Source organism: Pipistrellus hanaki (genome assembly GCF_964339955.1).
Source record: "Pipistrellus hanaki genome assembly, chromosome: 3".
NCBI classification, from domain to species: domain Eukaryota; kingdom Metazoa; phylum Chordata; class Mammalia; order Chiroptera; family Vespertilionidae; genus Pipistrellus; species Pipistrellus hanaki.
In genome coordinates this window covers 148,686,458-148,702,161 of record NC_140505.1, presented here as the reverse complement: position 1 = coordinate 148,702,161, position 15,704 = coordinate 148,686,458, and the positions used below count along the sequence as shown (strand labels likewise).

At 34.4% G+C, this 15,704-nt stretch overlaps 1 protein-coding gene across 3 annotated transcripts in view; it reads right to left on the bottom strand.

The window, feature by feature from the left end:
- Positions 1-15,704, bottom strand: part of ADAMTS20 (ADAM metallopeptidase with thrombospondin type 1 motif 20) — a 163,782-nt gene that overhangs the window by 97,846 nt on the left and 50,232 nt on the right. For 2 of the 3 annotated variants that reach the window (XR_014794408.1, XM_084876628.1), the window contains exons 5-11: positions 14,074-14,157; positions 13,173-13,297; positions 11,794-11,834; positions 5,696-5,801; positions 3,034-3,180; positions 1,794-1,935; positions 58-162 (exon numbers count right to left, since the gene is read on the bottom strand). Coding sequence is in view for 2 of the 3 variants with exons in the window: in XM_084876628.1 (XP_084732754.1) it covers positions 58-162; positions 1,794-1,935; positions 3,034-3,180; positions 5,696-5,801; positions 11,794-11,834; positions 13,173-13,297; positions 14,074-14,157 (750 nt within the window). In the remaining variant the exon portion in view is untranslated. Of the gene's footprint in view, positions 1-40; positions 163-1,793; positions 1,936-3,033; positions 3,181-5,695; positions 5,802-11,793; positions 11,835-13,172; positions 13,298-14,073; positions 14,158-15,704 lie in introns of all 3 variants that reach the window. The other variant, XM_084876629.1, reaches the window with a different exon arrangement.

Genomic DNA, 15,704 nt, shown 5'->3' with positions numbered 1-15,704 from the left:
GCAATCCCATCCTCAGATAATCTCTTGATACAAGACTCACCCTTGGAGAAAACCTACCATCCCAGGACCACAGGTGGTTCCGTCTGCCAGTGGCATGTGCTGAGTACGACACCCCTTGTGGACTCCTTCTGCACTTGTGCACCAGAGGCGCCTGCACTGTTTCTGCAGAGGAACAGGAGCAGGCAAGCAAGAGTGAAAATGATGCCCCCAATTACCCGATCAAGTCAATATAATGCATCAGTTCACAAACTAATCTTATGTAATTCCTGGTTTCATGGTCACAGCTGGAAATAATCAGCAAAATATCTTTACTGCCAAGCCAGTGTGGCTCAGTAGTTGAGCAATGACCTATGAACCTGGAGGTCATGGTTTGATTCCCAATTGTGGGCTCAATCCCCAGTAGAGGGCATGCAAGAGGAAGCCTATTGATACTGATGTTTCTCACCATTGATGTTTCTCTTTTTCCCTCTCCCTCCTTTTCTGAAATCAATAAAAATATATATTTTTTAAAATCTTTACTAAGTTCTAGCTCTTGACTTTCCTCTAAATATAGAAAATGGCAGCATTTAGTGTCCTTTTTTTAACTTGTAGATTTTTATCATGCATTGAACAATGGGAAAGATGAATTGGAGTAGAAATATTCAAAATTATGTGAGGCATTTTTCTCTTTGCAAGATATTTTTCTAAAGGACTTTTTGTTGTTAAATGTTATTCACAAAGAGTTTCCAAAAGACCTCTTTGATCCAATGGAGGAATGTATGAATAATGTGCATAGAAATACTGTATAATGTATACTGGTTTCCTATTTTGTGAATATAATACAGACTTTCAACTTTTAAACAAAGGGTTCTGAAGTTTTCACAAGAAACAAAAATCTATGGAGGTTCACAGGAGCTATACACAAAATAATTCCTTCCTTTTTCTAAATTTAAATTCAAAGTTTGTTTAGTGTCTAAATCAGGTAGGAAGAAAGAAGGAATGTGGTTTCTATGTAAAAAATTAAGGTAAATCTTCCTCCTCCCACAGTGAATGTTTAAAGGCTTATGAAAAATTATGACTATGAATTTAAGGCTTTAGGAACAATATTCATTATGTGGAGTATGCCTTGTATGCCCTACACTCATTGTTAAGTAACTTTCATTCATTCATTCAACATTCAACAAGCATTTATTCTATGGCAGCTATTATGTGGCAGGTCATTATCTTTGTTTAAATGAACGAATATGGTTGCATTTCTGGGTCAATGATTCTCACAACTTAGCACTGTATCTAACTTATGAAAAATCCTAAAAACAACTTATAAATAGTTTAATGAAAACTAAACAACAAGCCCCAAATTTCATTTCTTTTGATTCAACTCTATATAAATTAAAATGCAGTCTATTATATTCCTGGTCTTTTAATACAACTCATCAAAATACAAAAATGTCTCACATAATTTTCTTCCCACATCGGCAAAAATAATATCATTTAAAAGTAAATATTTAAATCCCGTTAATTTTCAAAACCTCTCTGTGACTTTGTTCCTAAATGAGAATACTTCATAGGATTTTGTGATAATGAGAGATAACTTTTAAGCCCCTAATACAGTACCTGGCATATAATAATTACTCAATGAATTTTAATTTCTCTTTTTTTAAGCCCCTTTCTGACAAACACCAGATTTCCCTAACACTTAAAAATGTTTAAGATATACTTAATTTACCGTCTGTTCAAGAGAATATACACTTTGAAATATATTCTACCTACAACTTTATGGTAGTTTTCAAACAAAAAGACAAAATTTTTCTTACCAAATAGGGACACACTTGTGACCCAGGACCAAACATGAGTTCACACTGCTTGTTTACATCATACATTAATCCAGGGAGTTGTGAGGACAGGTCATATATTCTCCCATTTGGTTTGTCAAGGAGGCAGTCCCCATGACCAGTGCTATACCAATGACAGAATATGAAATATTGTGAATATACACAGGTGCGTGTCAGTATAAGATTCTTCATCACATTTTTTGTAGTCCTTTATTTACAAAGAGAATATCAGTATTTTTTTCAAAATTTAAAACCCAGCTCAAATCAAAGTCAGTAAGAAAACCTCAGAGTTTACAAAGAACTTCTGATGTGCTTGTTCTGATTGGAGCTCAACTACTTCTTTAAAGATACAATTAAAAAATAAAAAAGATCTCGACCAGCATGGCTCAGTGGTTGAGCATTTATGAACCAGGAGGGCATGGTTCAATTCCAAGTCAGGAAACATGCCAGAGTTGTGGGCTCGATCCCCAGTAGGGGACATGCAGAAGACAGCCAATCAATGATTCTCCCTCATCATTAATGATTCTATCTTTCTCCCTGTCCCTTCCTTTCTAAAAAGACATCCATCAGAATAAAATTTATGAAATGAACATTCATATGTTGAACACATGATACTTTTGGTCTACTTTGCCATCCAATAGTAATTCCTGATATCTAATGCCCCAAAAGTCAAAATGTAAAAATAGAAATAAGCTTTCAAATCATTTGAAAAAATACATTTATAGATCATAACAGCAAGGAAACAAAGGAATTTCAAATTGTATTAATGCCGTCTCCATCTCAAAGGGGTTTTTTAAGAAAGGAGTACAGCACAGAGACAGAATGGCAATTTTGGCTTTCAGTTCCACCACTTGCCAGGATGAATGGCTGTGGACAAGGTATTTCATCTCCCTGAGCCCCAAGTCTCCTCATCTGTAAATTGAGAGTTATAATATCTACCTTGCAAATTGTTATTAGAATACATTATATTTAGAGGATTTAGGAAAGTGGCAAATGGCAAGGGGAATGCTAAATCTGAATTGTAACCCCTCAAAAAAATGTTAAGACTGAAATACAAATAAAACCTTCCATGTTTTTAAACATCCATTTGTACAATGTATATAAATTTGAATTTAAACAATGAAAAACTAAACATAAATTGAATCCCTTCAAAAAGTACAAATTTCAAATTTTATAATCTAATAAATGTGCAATAATTAAAGTAACATAAAACCAGACTTACTCTAGAAATTCAGTGATATATTTCTGACTACATTTTGACCAGGTCCAAGGACTTGTGTGGTAATTTAGAGTTGGAGCCATCACATGATATTGATGTTTAATTCCAGTTTCCTTACATTTAAAACTATCATCATGTGGAACATTAAATCTAAAAATAAAAACAGACACTTGAAAAATACTAAAATATGACAACAGAAGTAACAATTCTCTTATATCTATGTTATATTATAAAGTAAAAGGCAGATAAGTCTGATTTCATCAGAATTTGTACTCTTGATCTCTCCATAAAGCATTATAAATAGGTTACCTTCACCTTAAGAAGCACATAATCTCTGAAAAATACTTTGTTATAACTTTGATAAGAAGTAGTCTGTTAATATGATATCTGAATCTACACAATCAAAATATTTGGATTCTGGCTCACCTCCTCGCAATAAGGACAAAGCATTCACATAAAAATTCTGGCAGTTTTCAACATGCATATCTTAGGTGTGTGGAAAGATTAGGTAAAGGCAATACTACACTAAATTCCAGACCACTGATTTTTGGTACAGTACCAAAAGAACTTCTTTGAAATAAACCAGTCAGAGAACGACAAATACCATATGATTTCACTTATATGTGGAATCTAATGAACAAAATAAACTGAAGAACAAAATAGAGACAGAGGCATGGATACATGGAACAGACTAACAGCTGTCAGAGGGGAGAGGAGGAGGGGATTAGATGAGGGGAGGTGAAGCGATTAGCCAAAAAACATATACACATAACACATAGACGCAGACAATAGTGTGATGATAGCCAGAGGGAAAGGGGCATGGGGGGTAGGTGGAGGTAGGCAAAGGAGGGGGGAAATGGGGAGGCAAAGAGACTTGGCTTGGGGCAATGGACGTTCAATGCAGTGTGCAGATGATGTTTTTTTAAGTTGTACACTTAAAATCTGTATAGTTGCCGAAACCGGTTTGGCTCAGTGGATAGAGCATCAGCCTGCGGACTCAAGGGCCTCATGTTCGATTCCGGTCAAGGGCATGGACCTTGGTTGCAGGCACATCCCCAGTAGGGGGTGTGCAAGAGGCAGCTGATCGATGATTCTCTCTCGTCGATGTTTCTAACTCTCTATCCCTCTCTCTTCCTCTCTGTAAAAAAATCAATAAAAAAAATAAAAAAGGAAGTGCAACAACATATTAAAAAAAAAAATCTGTATGGTTTTGCAGACCAATGTCACCCAATAAATTCAAATTTTAAAAGGGACTTCTTTAATCACTAATTCCATATCATTCTATAATATCCATCTATTTTATATGAAACAGCATAAGTTTCTAATCTATAATTACTAAGTGATTATGAATAGACTAGAATAATAAAACATTCCTAAAAGGCAACAACTTTTCACAACAAGAGCAACATTAAATAATTAACTGGTCAGCAACAGATCCTATGCATTCTTTGGAGACCCAAGCACAAACTCACAATTAAAAGGAACATTGAAACTAATTTGCAAGCTGAAATCTATACTTAGATCAGTCTTTTAGTTAAACTTCTTACCCATATTCTGAGGCCACCTAAAGAGTTCCTCAAAAAAATAAATATCTAAGATGGTGCTCTCTGCAAGAACAGTCTTCTAAACCAGCAAATAGTGCTTTTTTGATGTCACTGCAATGCATCTATGGCCCTCAGTTATATTCCTAATCCTATCCCCCACACTTCAAGAAACAATTTTAAAAAATCAGTTCTATCTCAAGATGCTCATGAGATAGAACCATCCTAAAAGGGAATGGATGAGGTACTAGTTTATTAAAAATGATCTCCACTTGGAATTGTCTCAGCTGAATACTCTAATTATGTCAAAGCATGACCAAGAAAAGAAAATGTAGTTAAACTAAGAGGCCTCCATTCCTTATAAACCATTAAATGAGAAATCCAAGGTATTTGGGGGTTCATTGGAATCATTTTTCAGAGGGTAAGATTTTTCTGACTTTTTATGGGAGCTACAAAGGTATCATTGGATATTGCAGCCTCCATTATTACAGAATAGAATCCCATTAGAATTTTTAATAATGTAGGAATAGATAGGATGATTCCAAATTTTTACATGCGTGCGCACGCACGCGCGCGCGCGCGCACACACACACACACACACACACACACACACACACACAACCTGAAATAAAACAACAACAAAAAACTATGGATCTCAGAGAAAAAGTTTTTCTTTTAATTATTAAGCTATTTCCACATACCACATTCTCTGCTGGAGCTCTGAGCTATAAGGGCAAGAAATTAGTTGGTGTTACCAATATTTTTGGGAGTAGCCCATGATCAGCAGCCCTGTAGGACCTCCCATAGGATGGAAGAGGACAGTACCTGGTCATGTATAAGATAACAAGGGATAGAGGCCAGAAGTGCTTGCCATGTAATCCAATACAGTAAATGAAATAAAAGAATTCACAAGTTCTAGTTCTTTGCTTAGTCTGTTGATCTGTGCAGCCTGTCTGACCTAACATAGATCATAAAAGAGCCAGAGTTAGCATTTCGGGGATAAAAATTACACTAAAATATTTTTAAAGACATAAAGGTGCTAATTATTTCATTGAAGATGGACATTTAGATGCGCTAAGTGGAATGGAGAGAAGGCATATTACTGAGGTGACAGAGGTACTTACACGTGTCCCAGCTCGTGGGCTATGGTAAAGGCGGCACTGAGGCCATTTTCTTCACTAATAGAGCAGCTCCGTAAAGGATCACACAGGGTGCCTAGTTCTGCCAAGCCTGAAAAATTCACATCCGTATTTCATCAAAACAGGAAATACCAAATCATAAAGTAAGAATTCAATTTTAAAGCATTTACCAATGGCATTATTACCTAGAAATGAATGCAGAGTGCATGAACATTTTATAAGGTAAAGAAAGACCCTTTTCTGGTTAAAAAAAAACCTACTTGGGCAAAGCCCCTCCCACTCTTTGCCCGCTCGCCACCCCCGACCCCCTCCCGCCATCACCAAAGAACTTTTTCATAATTAGAATTAAGACCAAAAGCAAAAAAAGAAAAGAAAATTTCTTTTAAAGTATTCTGTCCAAAGTATGAGGGAAATTAATATTGTATGTGAAATTCTTCAGCCAGTTTTAGTCAATACTATATTTCTCCTTTATCAGAATAAGTTATAACTGAACAATTTTTTCCATGAATTTCTGCTTTTTCTCTGTCTTTATTAGTATATTTTCAATCTGTCAAGTGGCTCAAGTTCCAATATGTTTATTTATTTTCAGGGACATGAAGATATTTAGAACATGATATTGTCTGTTAGCACTCAAACTGTTTCATGCTTAAGGATATATTCTTATATGGCCATTTTAGTCACTTAATCGACTTGTGAAAATATGCATTGCATGTGAATAGAAACCACATTCAAGTATGCCTATGAACAGTCAAGACCAACAAAAATCGAACTGAATGCATTGCATTATGATATCAAGCTGCTTGTTGATGGTTTGTGCCTAGATTCACTCAAGCTGGTACTGGGTTCTCTAAAAGTGGGCAAAGATAAAGTAGCATGGGCTCCCTAGTTTGTTAGTGCAATAAGCTGCACAGTCATCTAATCCAGCCATCATGAACAATAACCACCATTTTCAAAACACTTTGCAGCCGGAACCAGTTTGGCTCAGCGGTAGAGAGTCGGTCTGCGGACTGAGGGGTCCCGGGTTCGATTCGGGTCAAGGGCATGTATGTTGGTTGCGGGCACATCCCCAATAGGGGATGTGCAAGAGGCAGCTGGCCGATGTTTCTCTCTCATCGACGTTTCTAGCTCTCTATCTCTCCCTTTCTCTCTGTAAAAAAATCAATAAAATATATTAAAACAAAAACAAAACAAAACACACACACACACACACACACACACACACACCTTGCAAAACATGCTCAGAGACTGGGGCAACAGAACTTGCAAAAGAAGATATAGCAATTATTACCAACATTCTGTATTTATCTTAAGAACTACTTTAGTTTGTCATTTTCCCATATATTTTAGATTATAACATAAAATACTGTCTCTTGTGTTAATACAATATGGGCAACCTTGGGGAAATCATTTATTCTCATCTATAAAATTGGAATAGTTCTTACTTCATAGATTTGTTTTAAAAATTAAGAGTTAAATCATGTAAAACTTTAATATTGGATATAACATATAAAATACATTCAGATATATCAGTTATCATTATTATCATTACTCTTCCCTCAACAGAATAATAAGAACACTCTCATTTTCAGTTTATGTTCCTAAATGTCACTATGATTTATGTACATAGGGGAGGCTGGAAACTACCAAAAAAAAAAAAATGAATGGAGACCAGGACACTTCAACCTGAATAGTCCAGAATGATTAGCATTAGATCATTTTAAAAACAGTAAGATGTGGCAGACATTTTCATACTTAACTTTTAGTATAAAGATGTGAAAATAGTGCATAGATAATATAAGAAATATATTTATGGACTCTTGTTAGATTGGCTGATAAAATACTATACCTAACATAGCCAGAGAATAGTTTTCTGAGAGAAGAGAACAGGGTCCTGCTGTAATAATTACAGTAGCGGATGTCTAGTTCCACATTTGTAGAAGATTACAGTTTCTAAAGAGTCCTCCTAACACAAAGAAACTAGATTGTTAATAAAAATTACCTGTTAATGAACACTGACTTGACATGTTTTACAAGAATGATCAAGTCCTAATCTCCAAAATCTATATTCTTCTCCTGCCCCTCTTATACAACATGGATGCATATGCACACACATTTATACCTGAGCCAAATCTTAAGGGGTACACGATGAACAGTAAGGACAGAAGATACTCTGAAGTCACATACTGATAAAAGTAATAGGATCCAAAGACTAAGAGCTTGGTAACAGAAGCCTCAAGGTATAGTAGCTGATCCTGAGTTTTCCACATTAAGTCAAGGACCCTGGTTAGTATCACTCTTTGGGTAACAGCAAAACACCAGAAAATACTCTCTGAAAGAAAGTACATTCTTTTTAAGCAGACCACCTCTAAGCTCGTGGATTAATATTAAGTAAATATGAGCTCACAATCAAAGATCGCCAAACATACAAACAAGTCAACACAAGAGAAAGCAGAAACCACATATTTGGCCCTCAACTGTTTAAGATATGGGAACTGTCAGAGATGGATATAATATTACTCCAAATGAAATGTTTAAGTAAACATGAAAGGCAATTACAAATATGAACAAATATAAAAAGAATGTAAACAAAATGAACACAGATTTTTGAATAAGAGCTAGCTAGGATCTATTAAATTGGAAAACATATGTAAAAGTGGAGAATTCAGAGGATGGTTTAAATATCAAATTAGAAGCAGCCAAAGAGAGAAATACTAAAATGCATGTTAGAGCTGCTGGAATGAAACAGGAGAAAAAGAAGTGAAAGCATGGGAAACAGTATGAGAAGAGCTAATACAAATGTAATTAGGGCCCCACGAGAGAGCAGATAGAATATAAGGATACATTTTGAAGGAAAAGAAGGATGGGCATTTTCAGAGTTGAAGATATTAATCAATGGATATAGAAATCACAACATATCCCAAGCAGAATAAATAAAAAGAAAATTATATTAAGAAATAATTTTAATGAAACTGTATCATATCCAAAACAAAGAAAAGATCTTAAACAGCAAGAATAAAAAACAGATCACCAAAAATCTACATCTAAATGCACTAGAGATTTCTCAATAGCAAAAGTCAAAAGCTAAGGCAATAAAAACTGATATAAAATAACTATCAACCGAGAATTAGTACAAGAATTACATATGGGTAAATTAAGGAAACTTCCAGAATAAATAAAATAGAGAAATTTTCACTAATACATCTTCACTAAAGGAACTTTTAAAGTCTATAATTCAGAGGGGGGGATGAAATTATGAAAAAATTGTGAAGGTGAGCACAAATTTTAACAAATATTAAATATAAAACATTATTCTTTAATACACAATGTTTACAATGTGATAGAAAATATACAATATCATATGATGTAAGAGAAAACTGAACAAAGTTTAAGAAATCTAATATATCTGTTTAGGAGAGAGCTTTAGACAAATTAAATATGCTAGTAAACAGGCAGGGTAGGGAGATCTGGGGGAGATAATAGATCAACCGAAGGACTTGTATACATGCATTAAGTATTATACAACCAATGGACATAAAACTCTGGGAAGGGAGGGTATGTATGGGAGGGAGGGACAATGTTAAAATATGTACACAGATAATAATTTAATTTAAAAAAAGATACATATTCATATAAATATAAAGAAATACTAAAAAAAATATGCTAGTAAAAAGCCAGAGAAACCTCAAAAATAATAAAATAGTATATATAATTTTAACCAGCAAAGAGAATAGTAGAATAAAAAAAATTGACTTAAAAATATAATTACCCAAAGGAGGCCAAAAAAATGAAGGCAGGGAAGTATAGTACAAACAGAAAGAAAATCGAAATGGTATATATAAGTCAATAAATAACAATAATTACAATTAGTGTAAATGGACTAACTTTGCCAGTTAAACAGATTATGGATGCTATTTTTAAGTCCAATAATATGTTGTTTTCAAGAAAAACTCCTAAAGTATAAAGGCACTGGGAAATTAGAGGAACAGATATATACAGCAAATACTATATAAAAAGTTGGGGTAGCTCCATTATTACCAGAAATATTTTAACTATACTAATTTTTTTTTATTTAAAAAGTATTATTAAATGTAGAGTCACTATACAATTGTAAAAGTTTCAATTCAAACTTATGTTCCAAAAACATTAGCCTAAAAATGGACAAAGTAAAAAACTGTAATGCTACATGGAATGTGTGACAGATATATATTCATGTTTCAAGTTAATTACTAACAAGCAAATAATTAGTTAAGTATACAAATAAGAAAGTTTAATTTAACAGATATAGAGAACCCTGTGTACTACAGTTAGGGAATATACATTCTTTAAAAAAAAAATACATAGAGCATTTTTTTAATTAACTACATAAGAGACCACAAAGGTAATATCAAAAGATTTCAAAGAATATGTTTTATATGGATCATGTTATCCAACTACAATGAAATTAAATTAGAATTTAATACAAAGAAAATTTTAAATGCTTTTCTAAATAAGTCAAAGAAATCATGATAGAATTTACACATACTAAGGATTTTTAAAAATTTGAATGACATGAAAAATGTCTATCAAAATGTGTGGGACACAACAATATGACACATTAAAGCAAACTGGTAATTTTAAATAGTAAAATTAGAAAAGAAAATAGCCTGGATACTAACAAGCTAAGCAGATAATTTACATTACAAATAGAACAGTAGGAACAAAATTGGAAAAAAAAAAATAGAGCAGAAATTAATCAAGTAAAAACAACAGAACCTTGGCCAGTATTTCTTAGTGGTTGGAGCATCAGAAGAGTTCGATTCCCAGTCAAGGACACATACCTAGGCTGCAGGTTCATTTCCAGGGCATTTGCAGGAGGCAACCAATCAATGAGTCTCTCTCACATTGATATTTCTCTACTCTCCCCACCTGCCCCATCCCATCCACCTTCCTTTCTCCCTTCTACTCTATCTAAAAATAATGGAAAAAATATCAAAATATCCTCAGGTGAGGATGAATAACAACAACAGAACAGATAAAAAGCCAATTATTATTTTCTTACAAAGGCAAGCTCTATAGACAATATTAATTAGTAATCAAGGAACTGAAAATTATTACTGCAATAAAATATATTCAGATTGGCAAAAATAAGCAATCTGAACATAGCTTGTGTTGATAAGGACATCATAAAAAAACAGGTTCATATACTATTTATAAAGATCTAAATTAGTAAAACTACTTTAGAAAATAATTTGGTAAATCTTATAACAACTGAACATTAGCACATTGACTGACATAGCAATTCTAATCATAAGACTATACCCTAGCTCTTATAGTAAAGTCTGTAATAGAACACAGTTGGAATCAGGCCAATCCATTAACAGATATAGGACAAAAGTGAAAAGGCATGAACTACTACTACAAAGCTCAAAAAGAAGCAAAACCAAACAATTTCTTTTAGGAACACATTTACATATAAGTTTATAAAACTTTTTCAAATATGGGAGGAACTGGCACATACAAAATTCATGTATTGGCTACCTCCTGGGGAATGCAAGGGGCCAGAATAGGACTTACAATAGAACAGGCCATACAGCAGTATCGAAGAAAAGTATTCTTAAACCTGGTGGTAGGTTCATAGCTATTTATTTATTATTTTGCTTTAAATTTGCATATAGGTTACTAAGTATTATTTTGCATGAATCAAATATTATAGATTAACCAAAGAACTTGGTTAATCTATAATAGTATCGTGAAGGCCCGAGGGGGTGGAGGAGGAGGGGTACAGGGTAGAAAGGGGTTGATGGCGGAAGGGAAAAGGGGACATCTAATAGTTTCAACAATAAAGATAAATTTTAAAAATATATTATAAATGAAAACACTTAAAATATGTCAAGCTCTGCACAGCAATTGATATTTAGTAATTGGCATATATTAGTTCTTATTAGTCTTTAAAATTTATAGAAGGAGAATCAAATAATAGTGACAACAATAATCATTAATCAAGATAATTGATAATTGATTAAAATGTAAAATAACCTAAACATCACCTTAAATAATGCAGTAAACAATTATATAGGCTATACTTCATTTACAAAATAACTTACCTAATGTGTCACATTTCTCTCTAGCTCCACAAATGTCTTCCCTTAAAAAAAAAAAAAAAAAAACAAACAAACAAAAGATTTTGAAGCATTTTGAGAAAATATTTTTGCAAAAAGCCAAAACAAAGATAAATAAGCTTTTAACTATTAACACAAACCAACTTCTAAAATCCAGTTCTTAAAAAGCTCTCAATAAGTTTAAACTTAAGAGCTGTGCATAGCAATAAGCAATGGGTGTTATATAAAAGTGATGTCTATACTTTAAATAGTTGAAGCTTTACCAAGTTTAGGAAAAGCTTTCTAAATGTATTTTTCATCTCATTGCCTTTACTTATACACTATATATAATTCACTCTGCCCTTGATGTCTCAATGTCATTATGAGTCTCAGTGATTATTCTCTGCTACAAAATAATGATCTTCTCAAATGTGATCTTACTTAGTCCCTAGCCATTTAACTGAAAAGTTCCCTTATCTCTTTCCTTATGGTCTCCTCTTATAGCCCTTTTTCCGCACCATGTTTATGATGTTATCTACAGTCTTTGATGCTTGGCCTCTAAACTATAATCCAGAGCAGAACCATGGACTGATAATAGTCTACTGGGTATAAAATTAAGTCAATTCTGCTTTAGTTTTGCAAAGATATAAAGCACATGGGCTATATGTCTCCAATTACCTCTCAGGGTTCTAAAAGGTGAGGTTTCTACAAATCTGACCCTCAAATGAGAGATTTATTTCCTTTGAACAACTAAGCAACAGAAAACACCCAACAGACCTGGGATGTAAATATTCTGGTGGCATCAGAGTTGCTGAAACAAAGGTGTGATTTAACAATGGATGATGGTGCTTGCAAATGGATCATCACTTTATAATAGCAGAAGCTGTTTTCCACAGGAGTAAAGAAGTTTGAGAAATACCCCTGCAAAAGCAGCCTAGTAATTAAGAGAGGCACTGAGCATCAAAACAAGGAACCGATTTTTTTTTTAAGTAAAATGATCACTTTGATTGGACAAGCAAATAAATTCCAAAGCGCTTCCTTCCAAGTGACTGAAAGATCAAGTGGGAAATGAACTAAGCCTGTTCTCAGTGCCCTAAATTAATTTCTAAATATTTTTCCTCACTCTCTTCTTCTGCCACTAATAGAATAAGATAATTATTTTGTTTAGGTCACACCATTGCTTAATAACCTAACATTGCTAATTTCCTAAGGAATAACCTCATGTACTAGTCTGAAAGAAGAGAATAATACTTTCACTCAATACCACCTTTCATTCAATACAAGTTCTCATAGGACACTGCTGTGCATCAAGAAGTACCAGTGAGCATGCAGGAGAAAAAGGATAAGCAATTGCAGTTAGAATTGTTATATTTCTGAAACTGTACCTTGTGATAAGAACAGCAGTATCATGGTGGGAAGGGTGAGCATCATCAAGAACATTCTGAGTTTGTTGCCACAAACAAAAGTTACGTAATGTTGTAGCTGCATTAAAACTGATGACTGGTCCTTCCTGAGCAAAAGAATATGCAATCCAGTATTACGCAAAACAGTCATGGCCTCTTTTCCCTCAAAGCCTATCAGCATCCATGCAATCTATCAAAAAACATTTTAATAGGCAAATGAAGTAGCAGGATCTTTCCCTGATATTCAAACATATGTTGGCAATACTTACAATAGTGTGATCAAAGCAGAATCTAATTAAACCTTCTCAATATAACACCCAGCATTTAAGAACAAAACACTACCTTCTGAAAACTACCATATTCTAAATCCTTCAACAAACCTATCCTATATATAATAAAAGCCCATAGACCTAATGGCAGAATGACCAGTTGACCAGTTACTATGACACGCACTGACCACCAGAGGTCAGATGCTCAACTCAGGAACTGCCTCCTGGTGGTCAGTGCGCTCCCACAGTGGGAATGCCTCTTGGGTGACCAGGATGAGTGGTGCTCCCACAGCGGGCCAATCCCCACAGACCACGCCCCCCACCAGAGTATGAATCCCATGCACCAAGCCTCTACTAGGATTATAAAAGTGAATACATGGATGCTTTTAAGCTTAAATTATTTTGTTTATTAATGTTTCTTACTCCCTCTGCTATTATTCCATTTTATTTCCATCACAACAGGAAAAGTTAATCTCACTCCAATTAAGTTTTTTAAACAAAAATTGTTAAACTATCTCATTTCTAATAAGTTTTGTAATCTATATATTTATACAATATATTTATTCTAGGAGCCTACTGCAACTAAGATTACTAATTTTAGAACCTTTTCTTACCTGCTCATTATGAATTACAATTAATTTTACAATAACTATGTTTATAAGATTTCCAATACTTGAGTCTTTGTAGATTGCTGCAACCTGCAAGGAAAATGATATGTAGGATTAAATGTCTAAAATGAATATTTCTTTTCAAAAGTAAACTGAAACCAGTCCAAGAGCATCAATTCTCCAACTTAGCTGCCCATTGGGAGCTTTTCACAAATTCTGATGCTCAGGCCACAGCCCTTAGCAATTAAGTCAGAATCTCTAGGGATAAGACTCAGTTATCAATCTCTTAAAATTCCTCAACATTTATTTTTAATGATTCCAACATGAAGCCAACTTTGAGAACCAGTATCTTAATCCTTACTGCTGAGATCGGTCCCTGAATCAGCAGCATCCATATCACTTAGAGCTGATAAGAAATATAAAACCTCGGGCCCCACCCTGGACTATTGAGTCAAAAATCTGCATTTTAACAAGATTCGAACATGCATCAGAACTTGGAAAATACTGTTCTGGATGAATCAAGAAGAAATTCACTTCATTCTGTGTCACAATCTACAATCTATGTGTCATGATACTTCATAATAAATATGTAAGTTTCACCTATTCTTTTACCTAATTTCTTCTGCCATAGTTGAGTATTTCCAATTCTGATGCTACCCCATCTATATCTGGGATGCTGCCCTAGTCCTCCATCCTGCTGCCGTATCTATTTCGCTGTGAATGAAAGCTTGATACAAATCAGCTGACCGTGTCTATAAACATCTTTCCTCCAATTGTCATTGGCTTTCCTTCTAATGGGACTAAAACTCTAGGAAATGACCTGTGCATGCATTGGTCTGTTGATTCAAGCAATCACAGAAGCAGATTTATTTTTCATGAAGTCAAAAGGTCTGCTTTTGTCCTTGATAAACTCTGGCTTTAAAACTCCCATGGATGCCCTGGCCAGTGTGGCTCAGTTGTTTGGAGCATCATCCTGCAAGTGGATTCAACTCTCAATCAGGACACATACATACTCAGATGGTGGGTTCGATAGAGAGTTTGGGTATATGAGGGAGGCAACCAATTGATGTTTCCCTCTCACATTGATGTTTCTCTTTATCTCCCTCTGCCTCTTTCTAAAATCAATAACAGCATGTACTTGGGTGAGGATTAAGAAAATAATGAAAAGTAAAAACTCCCATGGACAACTTCAGCTATGGACAACTCCAGTTACCTCAATGTATGCCACAACATCTTTAAACAGTGATTATATTAATTGATTTTAATGTAAAATACAGATAATAAGCCCTGGCTGGTATGGCTAAGTTGACTGAGGGTTGTCCCATGCACCAAAAGGTCTACAGTCAGGGAACATGCTCGGGTTGCCACTTGATCCCCAGTGGGGGGCATGCAGGAGGCAGCCAATTGATCTCTCTCTCTCTCTCTTTTTCTTTCTCTTTCTCTCTCACTCTCTCTATCCCCTTCCTCTCTCTCTAAATCAATAAAAACATATATTTTTTTAAGAATACAGATAATAAAACTTTTGGAATATGATATTATCACTAAAACTGGGTGTAGCTATTCCAAAATTACTCTTTTGTTTGTATACTCCTTCTAGTTAGCATTTCCAAAGCACTGATATCAGGGTTACATGCTAT